We start from the raw sequence: 18,188 nt of genomic DNA on the forward strand, positions 1-18,188 counted from the left end.
GGGCGGGAAAGGAGGTGTGGTGCGGGCCCCCGCCAGCATCAGCCCAACACATCCGGGAGCGCAGCGCCGCGCCGCGCCGCGATGACAGGAGGCGCGCGACGGACACCGGCCTCCAGCTTCGACACGAGAAGCCACTCCCACGCGGCGGCCGTTTGCCCAATGGAACATGCCTGAGGATGGGGGAGGGGTTGGAGGAGGAGGGGCGGGGTGTGAGCATGCGCAACAGGGGGCTCCTGGCTGCTGCCCGGGAACGAGGCACTGTTGTCATTGCAGTGACGTGGGGCGCGCGGGGCCTGGCACACGTGGGGTCGCCGAGGACGGGGGTGTCCCGCGTGACCGTGCCGGGGACGTAGGCTCACGTGTGCGAAGAAGCCCGCTCTGCCCCGGGAACTTGCCCCAGCTTCACAGTTGGCCCACCTGACACCCTCAGAATAGCAAACAAAGTCGGATCCCCTGACACCGTCAGGTGTCCCGCAGGCAACGGATCCCGTTGCCTCCATCATTTTATTCTTTCTTCAATTTTGACTTTTTTTTCTCTGCCAGGTGAACTAGGCGCGTCACGAACAGACATGTTCAGTCCCTATCATGTATTTCGTAACCCCAGAACAAAGAAGCCCTACCTATGCTGAAATTTAAAACAAAAAAGGAAGCATTTTAAAAATAATTTAAAACATCTTTTCCAGCTGAACTGAATGCATCTTAAAGCAGTCCTTGCTTGAATATGGCTTGTTTCTCTCCATGCTGCCTACCAGCGTTCAGAAATGGGTTTAGTCAGGGTTCCTTGTGTGTGTTGCACCCCTGCATGAATGGGCCTCAACGTTTTAGCAGTTTCCAGTCAGCTTCCTACTTACTCTTCTTGCTGATTAGGAGGGTGAAAGTCTCGTTATGCCAGTGCCTGTATCAGCAGTTCTCGACCTTTTTTTGGACTCAAGGTACCTCTTAGTTGAGTCGAGGCTCCTCTGTAACGTTTGTGAACTGAGTGGCACCCAATTTGAGGAACTAATTTAGATGTTACAGTGCTTCCCTCCTTGCAGAGGGGTGGGGCAGGGAGGATGGGGTCAGCCAGGAAGGACAGTCAGGTGCAGGCCTGGCCAGGTTGGCCTGCACTTAGCTGCTTATTTCTTCATACCCGTAGGCACTCTTTGAAGGAATTGGCAGCACCCAAGGGTGTTGCAGCACCCTGGCTGAGAATTACCGGTCTATATAAACCAGTGGTTCTCAACCTTTTTAGCTTTGAGGCACCTTTGCACAGACTTGAAGCACCCCTGGATAACTCCAAGGCACTTCTGGATAAACTTGAAGAACCCCTGGATAGCCCTGAGGCACATCTGGATAGACATGATGAACCCCTTGATAGCCCAGGGGCACCTCTGGATTGACTTGAAGCACCCTTGGATAGGCCAGAGGCACATCTGGATAGACTTGATGAACACCTGGATAGCCCTGAGGCACCTTTGGATAGACTTGAAGCACCCCTGCATAGCCCCGAGCCACTTCTGGATAGACTTGGAGCACCCCAGGATAGCCTAGAGGCACCTCTGGATGGCTTGGAGGCAAGGCACGTGTGCACAGACTTGGAGCATCCCTGCATAGCCTGGAGGCACCCCTCCGGAAACGCCAGCTCGTCGTTCTCCCTTTTTCTCACCGACGGGAAAGCAACCGAGCAGTTTTGTGTAGCGAAGAGCTCCAAGCACAACCGGGGGCTGCTCGCTGCCACCTCTGGCCTGGCTGCGCGTGAACCCGGCCCGGCCCGGCCCGGCAGTGCTGCCCACGCGGCCCCGGAAGGCTGTGGGCGCAGCCCGGGGCTCCAGGGCGGCCCGGCTGCGAATCGGACCGGGCAGGAGCCCCGCAGGCGAGGCGAGGCGAGGCGAGGCGGGCAGGGCAGGGCAGGAGGAGGGAGGGGCTGCCGGCGGCGGCGATGGCGGCGGCGGCGCTGGGCCGGGCGGTGCGGCGGGCGCCGTGGCTCAGCAACGTGCTGCTGTACGGCAGCCTCTTCGCGGCTGGCGACGCGGTGCAGCAGCGGCTGCGGCGGCGCCGGGGCCACGAGCCGGACTGGGCGCAGACGCGGCGCGTGGCGCTGGTGGCGCTCGCCTTCCACGGCAACTTCAGCTACGTGTGGCTGCGCGGGCTGGAGCGGGCCCTGCCGGGCCGGGCGCCGCGCGCCGTGCTGGCCAAGGTGCTGTGCGACCAGCTGCTGGGCGCGCCCGTGGCCGTGCTGGCCTTCTACACGGGTGAGTGCGGCCCCGCGCCCCGCTTCTCCCCCAGCCTCCCCGAGGAGCCCTGCCTGCGCCTGGGCATCGCCAGCTCGCCCAGTGCCTTGGCCGCGGCTTTGGCCACTTGTGCCATGGGCTCTGGGCGCTGCTGGCTCTGCCAATTAAAAAAAAAATTAAATGTTTCATGTTCCCAGCCAAATCAAGTCCAAATCCATGAGTCAATCCAGAACCATATGTGGCCCTACAACCGGCAAACATCCTCCACCACCACCTGGGGCTTCAGATATTTCCAAAGTCTTTTGGCCGGCATCCTACGAGGAGGCTTGGATATCCCCAGGTTTTGCCTGCCCTCAGCCATACGGCTGCAGAAGCAAGCAGGGGAGGAGCCTGCCATTTACATAAAGTGGGCTTTAAGCCCCAACACCTTGGCAAGTACTAAGCCATGCCAGAAGCTGGGAACGCTTAAGGAAAACTGCCTTTGTGGGCCCAGATACGCGGTGTTTCCCTTGCCAGGTAAGTATCAAAGTGTCTGAACCTACCAGAAGGATAGATTAGCACAGCCCAGGTCAGGGCTTTGGCCACTTCTGCTGCAGGCTCTGGGCACTGCCGGCTCTGCCAGCATCCGAGCCAGGGCTTCAGCCACTTCTGCTTTTGTGAAGGTGCAGAATGACTTGTCACATCCAGTTGGGAAAGAGCATGCCAGCTTGGCTTGCTGCTTGCCTGTTACCAGGGGCCCCAGTGGGATCAGTGGGACTACGTTTCTGTAGGGTCTGAGTCTGCAGGATGCCATGTGCCACTTGTCACTCACTGAATTTCACCATCAGCCTTCTACACATGGCTTGGGAAGCAATTTGGGGATCTTTGGGCGCATCTGCACGAGATGCTAACAGCGCAGTAGCCTAACACTGTGCAATAGCACATCACAGCACAAACAGTGCTAATACACTACTGCGCGGTATTATTACGCTACTGCACAGTAGCATCACTTAAAAGGCATTCGCCGGTGCTACTGCTCAGTAACTCTGGTAACTGTGCATTTAATATGGACTTGATTATACAAGTACTTAATTAAATGCACAGTAACCCCTGCACATTAATGAACATATAGATGCTCTTAGAATGAATACTAACATGAGTAATTACTCATGTAATTGTAACTGCTGATTACTGGCTATTGATCTAGTGGGCCAGAGCCATCGTGGCATGGCTTGTGTTTTGCCTCTGCTGCTGCAGATTGAAAAAGAATTACACCAGTGCAGAAGTGTTGTGACAGCTGTGAATCAGCCTCAGAGCCTTTACTTAATCCCAAATGACACAAAACACTTTACAGATTCATTGTACAAACTTTATCTAATCAAATCTGAATCTTTTACTTCACTTGCCAAATAGTATCAGCCCCCTCCTTCACAACAGCTGCTTAACAGCAACTAACAGCTTTGTGGGACAGTGGATGTATCTACATGAGATGGCTTATTGTGCATTAGACTAAGCTAATGTGCAGTAAAGAATCACTGTCTACACGTGCACAGCAATTACTTCACAGTATATTAGTTTAATGTGCTGTTTCCTAGTACCTGTGAATATGTGTAGATGCTGACTGGGAGTAAATTGCTTCTGGTCAGACTAGGCAGCAGGGGATCACAGGGGGTGGGGAGGCGGGGCAGTACCTCGCAGCCACGTGGAAATTGGACTTGTCCCAACCTCCACATGGCTGGGAGGCAACTTAAGCCTCTCTGTCCCCACCCCCATGCCCCCAGCTTAGGGCTAGCCCGATCTTCCCCTGACTGGGACAGAGCTGCCTGTTGATCCAGGACAGCTGTTCCTCCTCCACCCTCTGGAGCTTGGGGCTAAGCCCCTGTGCCCTCTGCCAGCCCAGGGCTGGCACCTGGGGGAGCTCCCCTGGCCGCTGTAGGGGGGCAGAGCAGGGCAGGAGCAGCCCTGGACTAAGCTGCTCCTGTCAGGCTCAATTTGCTCCTGATGGGGGTGCATGTGTAGACACGCGCCAGGGAGTGCCTTGGTGGCAAATTGCAATTAACTGATGACAATATTGTGTCACCTTAAGAAAAGCTAATGAATGCGAAAAAGACTTTAAAATGAGTAGGATGGTTATAGAGATGGGAATAATTTAAGAAAAGATGATAGAACAGGCTAGCGTAAAATGTAATTCTCATTTAATTTAAAGTAAGCATGAGATCAGACTCAAGATGATTAGAATCATTTAACTCAGTAGCAGGATATTCTTATTTTATGGCCCCAAAAAAGAAGTAATTTAATTTATGTTTGAAGGGAAAAGAAGGGAAGACCAAGCTCAAATTAAATGTTATTGTATGTCACAGTATGAACAAATAAATGCACAAAATGGTTTGATTAGAAGCATAGCCATAATGTGAGGGATGAAACTGATATAACTAACAGGGCAGTGTGTTACTAGGGGCAAAGCTGGAGGAGTTGGCAAGCCTCTTAGGATATTGCCTGGAACTAGAAGCAGTGTGGCTATGTTAGTGCAGCACTGTATGTGGGCTGCTCTGCTAAGAGGCCAGGGGGAGTGCTGCCTTTTGGGAATCTTACACAGGACACGGAAATCTCACAGTATGCCTCCAATTAGAAGGACCAAGTAAACTATACAAATAAAGCTGTAATAATACTGTAATAGGAGACCTGTATAGAAGCACATAATTACAGTGCATAATACACTATGTATACCACAGCCTGAAAATCTCTGTTATGAGCCAATCCTGAGCTGTGCTATGCAACTTCAGAGTCCCTGGATACAATAGTAATCTAGTCTGTGATTTTAAGATCAGAAGGTATTATTACTATTAGGTAGTCTAACCACTTGCGTAACAATGGCCATCCCTTCTGGCTGAACTAGAAGTTAACCTGCAGTAAGTACAACTTTTACACTTCATGTAAACCATCCAGACTATGTTGCATGATGACTGCTGCAGGGGTTAGACCTTCGGAGTTAATCTAGGTACTGTGTATGAATGGCATTCTGACCACCTGGTTATATAACCCTGAGCAAAGTGCCTAGTCTTGTCTACTCCATAGTTTCTACCATTGGCACCATGGGCAAATTATATTGTAGTCCCTGAACATGCAGCCTAGTGAACTTTGTTGATAGGATTAAAGGAGTCAGTAGATTAGGAATTGTGATTGGGCAGTATAAATCAGCCATGTGGAAAATATTTGCTTTTGTTTGTTTTCTAGCTTTCAAAATGGTATGTGACGTTTTTGCAGAAGGTAACAAGTGGGATACAATGCAAAAATAAAATTAATTTTAAAAATGTTTTCATATTTGCCATTTTTCTGCTTGTCCTAAATATTTTGCTATCAGGTATGAGTATACTTCAGGGGAAAGAGGACATTTTCTCAGACTGTAAAAAGAAATTCTGGAATACTTATAAGGTGAGGTAATGACCTCATTGACAAACAACTATCCCCCTCATGCTTGTAGTCCTTCTCCCTTGTGCTTGTTGTCATCTCTCCCCCTTGTGCGTGTTTGTAAATGGTACAGTTAAATCACAATGTGAAGAAAACTTTTTCAAAGTTTGTTTGATATGATTTTTCCTTCTTTCAACTTTTTGTGTTGGGACTCTCTGCAGGAAGACTACAATAATTCTGAAATACGGGTGGTCTGATATAGTCACTATCTCCAGATGGGCAAGTTGACTCCATCCTTAAGTTGTAAAATATATGTCCTTAATAAAGTACCTGACTATATGTGAACAAGAGCATCACACTGTAACAAAGATAGCTACACCCAAGGGTCCTGAGAAGTAGCCATACATAGATGTTTAGTTATTAACACACTTGGCACTGCTTATGTGAACACCTGTTCAGAACATTTGTTTTAAGGGCATCTTTGTTTAGTAGTCTGTATTCTTTGCTAACAGATTTCTCACTTACAGAAACATAATTCTTCCCTTTAAAAAGACTTTGATGACTAAAAATGTCAAGTTTTAGCTTATTTTTCTATGTATGTAGAATCACAGAAAATTATTATTATCATAAAATCATGTTGTGGGAGACTGTATGGAAAGCTTTGCTAAAAGGATGTACACCACATCCACAGAACCAGTCATCTCATCACAGAAGCCAATCAGGTTGGTCAGGCATGACTTGACCTTGGTGAAGCCATGCTGACTGTTTGTAATCATCTTCTCCAAGTGCTTAGAAATGGATTCCTTGAGGATCTGCTCCATGATCTTTCCAGGGTCTGAGGTGAGGCTGACCAGTCTGTAGTTCCCTGGATCCTCCTTTTTTCCCTTTCTTAAATATGGGCAATATGTTTGTTCCTTTCCAATTATCTGGGACTTCTCGCGATTGCCATGAGTTTTAAAGATGACGGCCAGTGGCTTTGCAATTACACCAGCCAACTCCCTTGGCACCCTCAGGTGCATCCTGTCCAGCCCCCACTTGTATATGTCCAGCTTTTCTAAATAGTCCCTAACTTGTTCTTTCGCTCCTGTTGTCTGCTCACCTCCTCCCCAAACTGTGCTTACAGGTACAGTAGTCTGGAAGCTGACCTTGCCTGTGAAGACTGAGGTGAAAAAGGTATTGTGCACTTCAGCCTTTTCTGCATCCTCTGTTGCAAACTTGCCTCTCCCATTCAGTGAGAACCCACACTTCCCCTAATCTTCCTCCTGTTACTGACATACTTGTAGAAACCCTTCTTGTTATCCTTCACATCCCTTGCTAGCTGCAAATCCAATTGCACTTTTGCCTTCCTGACTTCATCCCTGCATGCCTGAGCAATACTATACTCTTATACTCCTCCTTAGTTGCTTGTCCAAGTTTCCACTTTTTATAAGCTTCCTTTTTGTGAAATAGTTTACTGAAGAGTTCCCTGCTAAGCCAAGCTGGTCTTCTGCCATTCTTCCTGGTCTTCCTGCACATCGGGATGGTTTGTTCCTGTATTCTCAGCAAGACTTCTTTAAAGTACAGCCAGCTCTCCTGGAATCCTCTCCCCCTCAGACTGGCTTCCCAGGAGATCCTGCCCATGAGTTCCCTGAGTGAGTCAAAGTCTGCTTTTCTGAAGTCCAGGGTCCTTATTCTGCTGCTCTCCATCCTTCCTTTCTTCAGGATCCTGAACTCAATCATCTCATGGTCACTGCTGCCCAAGTTGCCATCTACTAGTACATTCTCCACCAATTCTTCTTTGTTTGTGAGCAGCAGGTCAAGAAGAACATGGCTCATAGTTGGCCACTCCAACACTTGTACAAGAAAGTTGTTCCCAACGCTCTCCAAAAACTTCCTGGATTGCCTGTGCACTGCTGTATTGACTTCCCAGCAGATGTCAGGGTGATTAATGTCTCCCATGAGAACCAAGGCCTGTGATCAGTAAACTTCCGCTAGCTGTTTGAAGAAAGCCTCATCCACCTTATCCTCTTGGTCTGGTGGTCTATAACAGACACCCACCACAACATCACTCTTGTTGCTGTCTCTCCTCTGACCCTAACCCAAAGACTTTCAGCAGGCCTGTCTCCTAGAATGGTAGGTATGTGACAGTGATAGATTGTAAAACTGAGCTAACCAGTAATTTTCAAGATTTTCCAAGCCCCTGAAAAAATATATAGTAGCAGAAGAAAGTACGATGAGCAGCACAACATTAAAGGTGGAATCCTGTTTCCCTTTGTGACTCTATATGGCAGTTTTCTAGCCAACTACTTGGCTGTTTTAGGCTTTGACTTTGCGGTGTGGATGTATAAGTATGTGCGTGTAGACATGCACAGTAGTGATATACACTGGCCAGATATATATGCATGTACCTGAATGTAAGTCCCAGACACTTGATGGGGAAGAAAGAGTGCCCCTCTCCAAAAAATACGCCAGGAAGCTGAAGGAACTTTTGAACCTGTATCTCTTTGACATCCTAGCATAGGACTTTAACCACCACACCGCAGGTTAGACATTATCTAGTCCCCACCCTGGTACTTCTTTGAAGCTGGCCCCCTGGACAGCCAAGAGAGGGAGGTATGGAGGGCCAGAAGGATTGAGACAGCTGGATGGTGTGTGGCTTAGCAAGATGGCTGCTATTACTAGTGACTGGTCAACTATGTTTTCACAATTTAGATGGAGATGTGTGTCCAGAGTGGGTGCGCACATGTAACCATCTGTGTACCCAGCTAGTGTGGAGCCTGTTAGGCGTGTGTAGTCGATGTATGCACACGTGTGTGTCCATAATACAGGGAAACAATCACTACATGTATGTAAGTGGCATTTTTGGCATTTATGAAGCTAGAAAACTGCCATTTAGATGTACAAGGGGAAACAGAATTCAATTCTAGGTATATTTTTCCTCACTTAATGGGGCCACATGGGCCATGCATTGAAAAAGGAGCATTTTTTTAAACTAAAATAAGGGTTCTCGAAAGTGCGGCTGATAGACCAAGTGTGCCCTGCCAGCTCTTTTGATGCAGCACACCACCCAGGACTGCCTCTTAGAAATAGCTCTTTAGGGGGTGAAACTTTGCAAACCCTTGCTATAGAAGCCCCATATTCTTATAAACAGGGATCTGGATTTCCTGTTTTCCATGGAAAAATGGAAAAAACCCCCACGTATTTTCCCTTTTACCTGAGTAAAACATGGATTTTTCATTTTAACAGAGAAACATGGATTTTTCACTTTTGCAGAGAGCTCTCTGCAGGCTGGCAGAGCTGCAGTCTACAAGGGGCTGGGGGGAGTGATGGGAGGGTGGTCAGGCAAGGGACACCATGTGCACACATGCACATTGCTGCCAGGCTGCCTGGACAGCAGCTCCCACAGGTAAGTCTGGGGGTGATGGGGGGACTGAGGCCCCCATAGGGAATGAAGGAGGGAGTTGGGCAGGGCTGGGGATGCTGCCCAGCTGGGGTGGTGCATGGGGCCCAGAGCTGGAATGCATGACTGCATGGCCCCAGCGGGGAGTGGGACGGAGCTGTGGGTGGCTCGTCCAGAGGGCAGGGGGAGAGGCTGGCTCCCCTTTGCTGTGTGCATTTCCGGGCAGGGCAGAGGGGACACGTGCCCTCCAGATTTGTTCATGGGGCAGGGGCAGGTGCAGGCTGCCTGCTGTGGGGTCTGGCTCCCTGCCCTGCTACCCTCCCTCCAGGGCTCCCACAGCCCGGCAGGTGGAACTTGGCATAGCAGGGCAGAGCAGAGTGGGGAAGATCCGTGCTGCTGCTGCGAGCCCCACACTGCCATGGCAACGCACCCCCTGCCTGCCCAGCAGCAGTGAGGGTGGTGGCTTGGAGCTGTGCCCCTCACTGCTGCCTGGTGGGCAGGGGGCACATTGCCCTGGCAGCGGCAAGGAGTTTCCCTGCCCAGCTGCACTTTGCCCTGCTGCACCAGGTCCTTCCTGCTGGGCCCCAGAGGCCCCAGGGGAGGGCAACAAGGTGGGGAGCCTGAGTCCACAGCAGGCAGCCACCCCTGCCCCTGCCATCATGGGCTCCGCTTTGTCCATGATACCCATGGAGGAGGGGGAGCCGTTTTGCTGCAGCAGCAGCTGTCGCCTCCTGCAGGTGGCATCTGGGGCTTGGGCACTGCTGTGGGGGGCAGGGGTCTGTGGACCCAGGGCCCTGGCCCTGTAGCCCTGGCAGCTGGGGGCCTCCTCCATCAGGGCTGGGCGGCTGTGGCTGGGGAGTGACGGGCCTGGACTTGCGTCCTGGTGAGTCAAGGGAGCTCTGATTTTTCATGATAAATCCCAAATCAAGTACCAAAATTTATAGGTACTTAGAAATTATTTTGTTATAGCAGTTGAGGCACTGGTAGGCTTCCAAATTGTTTTAAAATTGTAAATATATCAGTAAAACATTGTATTCAATTGATACCTATATATATATAATGGCATTTCATTTTGATCTCGGATTTTGGGATTTTAATCAGAGAATTTGTGATTTTTAAACAGAAAACCTGCTTATAAACAATACCCATTGCACTGTTAAACAGTGCCCTTCTATTGGCTTTGCTTACTCTGACTTAATTAATTTATCACTTTAGCTCTGAGAAACAGCTTTATAGTATATGAGCAAATAGAAGGAATATTGTAAGTGTGAAATAAATATAGAGTTCAATGGCATTTTTCTTGCACAAATGACATAAACATTCATACATTTAAGCATTTGTTCACCCATCTGGTAAATGCACTTACATATCGGGTGTCATGTGACTCTAAAGTCTGGCTGTATTCAGATTTTAACATTTAAAATTAGTCAGAATGCTATCTCTTAGAAATGTTTAGGGATGCACCTAGGGGATAAGTACTTTTAAATAAGGCAACCTTTAATTTGAACAGCCTTATCTCTAATTCAGCCCCCCCCCCTTTTATTAAAGGTATTAAAATACCTTTTCTAAGGTATTTTCTATTCCTTGTCTTATCCTATAGATTAAATGCATGTATGAAATATATAATAATAATAAATCACTTTCATTTCAGACTGGGCTGATGTACTGGCCTTTTGTACAGGTGAGTTTCAGTGTTAATTCAGTACCTTTTTTTACCATGAATCCTGATTCATCATTTCTGGTGCACCTAATCTTCAGTAGGAAGTCAGTGGAAATTTTAGGTGAGTAGGATCAGAGCCTAACATTGCCTGGAGCACTCACTGAACTTTTTTTCTTTCCAACACAGCTGTCAAACTTCATCTTGGTCCCTGTTTACCTGAGGACAGCTTACACTGGACTCTGTGGCTTTCTCTGGGCTACCTTCATTTGCTTTTCACAACAGAGTGGGGATGGCACGGCAAAATCAGTTTTTCAGTTGTTCCAAAGAGAGAAGGTCAAAACAGATGATGAACCATCAGAGAAATGAAAATGATGTTTAATGAAGTATTCCTATTAAGTGGTTAAACAGTACTTATAAAAGCCAGTGAATTGTCCTGCCAGCTGATTGCTCTTGCAAATGAATATTTCTCCTAGTGTTCAGTGGTGAATGTATGAGTGGAGCAATTTGTTTTTGTGCCTGTTTAGTTTTGCACAAAAGAGGCCAGTTGCGTATTCGTGTTTAATTATTTTCATGCTGCCAGCCCATTTCCTCTGGGACTATAGCCTGTAACAGGGCTGTGCAAGCATTTGCACATCATGTCTGCCAGCATCACTGGGGAGAAATATTAACTGTAATTTAATTTTCAAGCAACTTATAATTGCTAGAAAAGCAAGAATAGAACATTAAATCGTCAGTGTTTGTACGTGCCAATTATTATCAGGGCAGGATTCCTTTTGCAGAACAACATTTAATGAAGTTTTCTCTGAATTCCAAAAAAGTGGCATTAAATTTGTATTAATTCTGAGATAACAGAAACTATTTCATAGGGGCCATTTTCTTATATTTTTTTGACTCTTGTCTTAGTCTGCATGAGAATCTTTACAGATAATAACCTTTCAGAATTTACCAGCTAAGCTCAAAATTTGTTTGCTCAACCTTTCCTATAACTGACAATAAGGGGAAAATTTAAGGTTACCGTGCTATAATTGGATTTCTTTGAGAAGGGTTTTATACTAAGGACATACATCAGCAATATGTCGCTCATATGGCAGAACCTGACTAACTAATAGAAAGCCCATATGCACTTCTTGCCCATCAGCTACTCATTTCTGAATGCTATGGAAAGGGTATAAAGGGGGGAGTGCAGTCATCTCAGTTCCTTCCTCTTGCTTCCTTAGGGTGAAGACTGAATTACGATTTTGAGGGAGAGGGGAAGGTGTGCAAGGAATGGAGTGTGCAGAGCCTGTCTCAAAGAACTCCATTTCTGTCCAAGTAACCTTCATATCTCCTTCACATGGCCTTTGTATATTCTTACTCATAAAAGATTGGTATGTAGTGACTCTGGAAAAAGGGTAGGACAAGGTGAAAAATGATTATCACACTGAGCATACCTCTGGAAGAAGGTATGGTGATTTCTGCTGTGTAAATGGAATGGGACTCAAAATAGCAACTTTATACATCCCCATGACTGGAATAAATATGAGACTAGCTAACAAAGATGCCTCTGCTCTAGTAGAATAGGATGTTTTGCTTTATGGAATGAGGATGGCAGCTAATTTGTAAGATTAGGCCAGTTTAAATAGTGAAAGCCCTCTTAGGGCACATCCAGATGAGTGCAGATGTTCGTATCCCTGGGGACAAGTAGCAGCAGCACAATTTGTGCCGCTGCTACTTGTCCCTGGCGAACGCCTGTGCCACACATGCTCTGTGTGTGGCAGGTTACTCTGAGTGGGGTAGGGGAGGCTGGGGCCAGCAGCTATGCTGTCCCCAGCAGCCTTGCCTATGTTCCTGGGGGCTGCCCAGGGCTGCAGCCATGGCAGGAAGCCTGGCCAGCAGCTGGAGTGTCTCTCCAGCCAGCCAGGCTCCAGTTTTGGCCAGCACGCACTGCGGACATGTGTGCCACTCTGCTTTTTTTCAACATGGGCTTTTTTACCCTGGGATCTCTAGGAGATCCCACGGTCAAAAAAAGCCCCTCACGCTGCAAGGTAGCAGCACAGGAAACACCTGCATGTGCGGTGTGTGATGCTGCAGATGGGCCTACGGTGCCACATATTGCACATCTGCGCTTGTCTGGACACAGCTCTAATGTACAAAGTATTTCATTTTGTTTCTGTTTTATGAAAATGAGAATTGGAGAATAACAGTAAGTTTCTGGCTTGATTAATGTAGAATTCCCCAAGTAGAATAGGGAAAAACTTAAGAGGCAAATGTAAAACTAATTTGTCCTTTTAGCCCAAAGTTCTTGTAAGTTATTTACTCCCATTCCTGTTGTCACTACTAGAAAAACTGTTTTTATAAAGGACATTCCCTTAAAAGTTTCAAACAGATCCTTCATTAACTGTATGAGTTAATGTCTGGCACTTCAGAAGGGGAATAAATGTTATGAGAACCTGTAAGGATCTCATAGTGGTTGTCATGAACAAACGGTAATCGGTTGTCAGTACAAGACTGGACTGTAGAGCCATTGCATGATGCATTCCTACTCAGTTCCATTGTTCATGGGTCTGAGAGGGTCGTATCTAAGGCTGTATCCAATGAAGACTTCCTTTTCTGAGATTTCTGATGCACAGTATTAGGCTCGGATCTTTTTTTAGCTATCTTCTTACAAGTTAGAAGAGGATGACAGAGCCAGTGATGGCACCCTATGATATTTACTCTTAGTTTTGTTTGCATGTGCATCTGGTGTGAAGCTGGCTTCTTGTCAGAATTGGTTGTAGCATCAGATTTGTGGGGATTAGCTGCAAGTATGTCTAAAGGACTAAAATCCATTGTTTTAGCCTCTCCTTTCTTGCCTTTGGGATATAGGTCTTACAAGTGGACTTTTGTTCTTCTCCGAGACATGCAAGTCACTGGGACAAGCAATTAAAGTTTTACCCTTTGCTTTTTATATCCACCATTGCTTCTTCTAGATTTGTGCTGATGTTACCAAGATTACTACCAGCCAAAACATGGTTTATGTAACCATATGTACATTGTATTGCTATCTAAATCTAAGCAATTAATTACTGGTAGGCAGCACTAGGAGAAGGATCCAGTCCTGGTGTCTGCAGTGGTTCCTAATCTGTTATTGATGATGTTTGGAAGGAATTAAGGCAGCCAAAATGCCACTTTCCTTTTTGCAGACTCCCCCAGAGAATGCTGGGCAGTGAGTACAGGAAGGGCAGGAAAGGAACATGGGCATTCCAACAGATGCTCTATTCAGGCTCTCCCACTACAGCTGCCTGCAACTTCTGCATCTCATGACTGCAAATATGCAGCAGCCACTCAAAGGAGAGTGAATATCTGTTTAAAACAAAAAGATACCCAAATAGAATGAGTGAATGGAATTTCACAAACCTGCCCAACTGTTGGATTGTTATTGCTGTGTGGGTATTCATTGTCCTCAAGCTAATGAAGCAATTCAAAGGTGACTTTATTTATTCTGCTTAATATATTTAAAATCAGAATTATGCTTTAGTGTTTCTATTCCTTTGCAGTAAGTTTATGGATGAAGGTATATTATAGAGAGAATATAAATATTCACAAGCAGATAAGAAATAATGTGGCCAAATGAATGCTTTTATTGTAGGTCGTGATTTTATTTTTATTTCTGCTTGTGGCTTAACCTGTATAGTGATAAATTCAGTTTACTTAGGAAAAAAATGAAACTTTAACATAGTGCCAGTGAAGTGAAAACAGGAGATAACATTAGGTCAGGAGATGCTGACAAAACTTTCAAGAAAGAATATATATGCTCACTGGAAAAGCTGTATATATAAGAGGTGTTAGAGTGATCCTTGCCTCTTGCATTCTTGGACCATCATGCCTACAACATACTTTGGTGGAGATATCTTTTACTGGACCAACCCCGTGGCTGGGAGAAGAAAGCTGGTCTAAAATCTCATCCAAACATAAGGTTGGTCCAATAAAAGATATCACCTCCCCCCCCCCCCCCCCCCCCCCCCCCAAATATCTTTGAATAAGAAAACATTTGGAAAACTTTCCACTTGTGATCTTTTTTAACTTTCACCAATAAATGCGGCAACATTGGATTGTTGCATAATAAATAATATTCTGTTCAGAATTAAATTATGAATATAATAGATTCATAGTGGGAGAAAATACCTTCATTTATTTCCCTTTCTCTGTAACTTGATATTGTCAGCATGGACAAATGAAAACGTTGTTAAGTATGTAGTTCTTGGAGAAAAAAAGAGGGACAGAAATATGGCGATGTTTACTGTATACTATTAACATTATTAACTTGTGAATAAAGTGGGTCCTATATTTTACAGTTGGCTAGCAAACTTTGAGATCCTTTTGGAGCAAGCATGTTAGATGATGGTCACAATAATGATATCACTTGATGCCTTCTCTAATCAAAGTAAAGGGCTCAAAGCATTGGTGCCACTCTTTTCTCTCCAACTCCCTGAGGCACAGTGTAATTTTTGAGGCTATTGATTGTTAATTATTTTTTTACTAAAGATGATAAGTCTGAGTGTCAGGGAATATTTTGTGGTTAGTGGTGCATGGGAGATACAAGAGTGCATGTTCTTTTTGACTCTTTTGGACTAATATATTGTTGCCTACAATAGCAAAAGACTGGACTCAGTAACCCAGTTGGTCCCTTTCAGTCCGATGTGCCTGTGTTCCTAGAAGTATTTAATGAATGTAATACCTTTTTCTGTTTTAAAATCTTTGGTTGCTTATACAACCTGTGTGCATTACATTGTACATTTTTCTGATGTTACCTATCTGCTCGTGAATTTGGGCCAAACCCTGCAGTGCCATTGACTTTTAAAAAGGAGTTTATCTGTGAATGGATTTATTTCTATGTTTCTACAATGTGAAGCATATGGGAAAGTTGTTTTTAGGCTCTTTTATAGAATCATAGAAAATTAGAGTTGGAATGGACCTCAGGAGGTCATCTAGTCCATCCCCCTTCTCAAAGCAGGACCATCCTTGAATATATCATCCACTTTTATGATAGTGGAGCATGCAGTTCTTATATTTCAGTGAACTTTGTAATCTAACTGATCCTTTTACTCCCACTGTTTTTCTTGGGTAGTTGTTAAGAACCTGACCTTTGTTTCTGTTTTAATGTTGGCAGCTAGCATGAATATTTCAGGGAAAGAACACTGCAAAACAGTAGTTTATCTTGGGTCAGATTCTCAGCTGGTGTAAATTGGAATAGTTCCTTAAAGTCCTTAAACCTCTGTCACTTTACCCTGAGAATCAGTCCCTGTACTTCTTGAAAGTACTCTGATTTCTTAGCACTTTATAGATTAGGAGCTGCTAATTTGACCTTTCTGACACACACACATTTATTTGCCTCTTGTACAAGTCCAGGCTAATTTGTTGGTAATTTAGAAATAATTAAAAATAATTTAAAAAATACTGGATTATGGAGCAGTATCTGGCCAGGGTTTGTTTGGCCATATACTTGGCCAGATACTCTTGTTTGTTTGGCTGCTTATTTCATAAATAGTTACAGAGTCAGGTTTTTGAGACTAGTTTGTACTAGTTTTAATGTCTGCTGAAAACAGTGCACGATTCAGCTCCCAGAAAGATATGGATAGACATTAGAAAACAAGTGGGTAGTCAGCAGAAAGGAGGAACTCTTTGCTATGTGGAATCAGAAAAAATATATGCCTTAAACTTTGATTATTTTAGTTATAAGATGACATAACCGCTTTGTGTAGAATTGCTGGCTCGGTACAGTAGAACAGATAAGGGCAAGTGTTTGTTCTTTGTAACTCTTCTGCAAATGCTTCGCTCACCGCAGCCTTGAAGGTAAAAAAAAAAAAGTATGTATAAAGTAGATTTCCAGGTGCAAGAAGGAGGTTTGTGAACTAACCCTATCTCCCCCATAATTCCCATCCTGATAACAGCAAAGAAATAATGAAGTAATATTATAGCCGCTTTTCATGCTAATTTCACTATATGATCACGTGAGTTGTAAGCGACTGTTAAAAAGTATATAAGCCTCCTGATTTTGCTCTTGGGGGGGGACCCCTTCCAAGTGCTTGGGAAATCCATGTCACTTTGGAACTCCCTCTACAGCTGTAGTTTCTTTTGAATAAAAGCTTCTGCTGACCTGACCCAAAAGTACTCTGTGTGTGTTTCCACAACAGCTAATAGTCATTGGCTAGGTATACAGGTAAGAACTTAATTTCATGGAGTTGTTTCTAAGATCAGATTGGAAGAGAAGATAGGAATGGAAATCCATTTTATTCAGTGTAGCTTACACAGGGTCTGGATTTAGCCAAATGAGAAGTAAAAAATATGCGTTCCTATTATACTTGTTTTAAAAAATGCACCTTCTTAGCTTATTCTGGAAGCTAAATTACATTCTGCTAGGACTTCAAGTTAGCATGCTGAGAATTCCTCACCCTGGAAAGAAGCAGTTGGAGACATTACACAGAACCTTAGGTTTCATAGTATGCTGCAGAAGAAGACATGGGAGTGTGAATTTTTACTGTGTGGATATTTACCTACTGTGGATACTTCTTACATGTACAGGAAGTAATGCTATTGGTGCCACATATGAAGCTTATTGGCTTCTGCCTTCCCATTCTTTGCTGCTAGTGCCAGTGCACTCTTTATAGCAATGGGACCAGGGTACTAAAGGTACTGGATAAGAAACACTGATTTCAGTTTTACTGGAAAATTGTTATGTTTTTGCAAAAAATAAACATTCATTATTGCTTTTTGGCTCTAGCTGTCTTAAATGGTGTGTGCATAAGGCCATGTTCTTGTAAAAATAATATGGGCTCTTCATAGACTGCAAGCAGGAACTTAGTTTTATGTCATATCCAAATATTGACACCTCTCATAGCATAACAAACAGGATAGGAGGATTATCTTCTACTGTTTAATAACCTTCTTTAGCAGGTGGAGAAGTTGAGGGTATGGACAGATGGACATATACTGAACTAAAGGGGATAAAGGGACTTGTGGCAGGTCTACTCTCACAGTGCCGTCACTGGCTTTCCCTGCCCACCTAAGCTTGCTGCACCAGGGTCTACTCGCCTGCCATGACTTGATGGTACCTGAGGTTCCACTGGAAGAAGTTGTTCAGTGTTTCTTGATGACCCTGAGCACCTTGGATGGTGCTTCGTCTGTGGGGCTCTTTACCTCCTCTTCATCCCACCCTTTTCCACTCAGGTGATCTGGTTTGGGTCTCAGCAAGAACTGGGTGTGCTTCAGGCACTGTCCATTCCTCCCAGGAGAGCTGTTTCCATGCCTCTTAACAGGCCTCACAACTCAACAATACATGAACTGAAATTCTTCCTAGGATGTGAGCAAGCAGAGCAATGATGCTTGCTGTATCTAGTGCCTCTTCTTGGCACTCCCACCTACATGTGGTGAGCTTTATACAGCTGATGTGTAATTTGCTCATCAGGGCTATACCCCCAGGAGCACTGGGCTCCGGACTGGTTGGCCCTTGGCCACGTCTTATAATGTCCCTTGGGGCATTCTCTCACACCCTCGTGACCCCTAGGGTCCTGATGCTGGCTGCCTGTGGATTTTA

The 18,188-nt window shown here is 45.4% G+C and overlaps 1 protein-coding gene across 4 annotated transcripts; it reads left to right on the forward strand.

Annotated features, from left to right (window-relative positions):
- The first annotated feature begins 178 nt into the window (after window positions 1–178).
- MPV17L (MPV17 mitochondrial inner membrane protein like) lies at window positions 179–17,368 on the forward strand. 4 transcript variants are annotated; one of them, XR_002092605.2, is made up of 5 exons: window positions 179–2,231; window positions 6,721–6,770; window positions 7,047–7,709; window positions 10,628–10,657; window positions 10,823–10,882. XR_002092605.2 is itself a non-coding variant. In XM_006261592.4 (4 exons), the coding sequence occupies exons 1-4, from the start codon at window positions 1,919–1,921 to the stop codon at window positions 11,000–11,002; spliced, it is 594 nt and encodes a 197-aa protein (XP_006261654.1). In that variant the 5' UTR covers window positions 204–1,918; the 3' UTR covers window positions 11,003–17,368. The 4 variants fall into 4 exon arrangements, 1 of the variants encoding a protein (XP_006261654.1); XR_009456415.1 differs by having other exon boundaries at window positions 7,047–7,713; window positions 10,823–10,879; XR_009456416.1 differs by lacking the exon at window positions 10,628–10,657 and having other exon boundaries at window positions 10,823–10,910.
- The last annotated feature ends 820 nt before the right edge of the window (window positions 17,369–18,188 follow it).

This window comes from Alligator mississippiensis, chromosome 13 (assembly GCF_030867095.1).
Source record: "Alligator mississippiensis isolate rAllMis1 chromosome 13, rAllMis1, whole genome shotgun sequence".
Classification (NCBI taxonomy): Eukaryota; Metazoa; Chordata; order Crocodylia; family Alligatoridae; genus Alligator; species Alligator mississippiensis.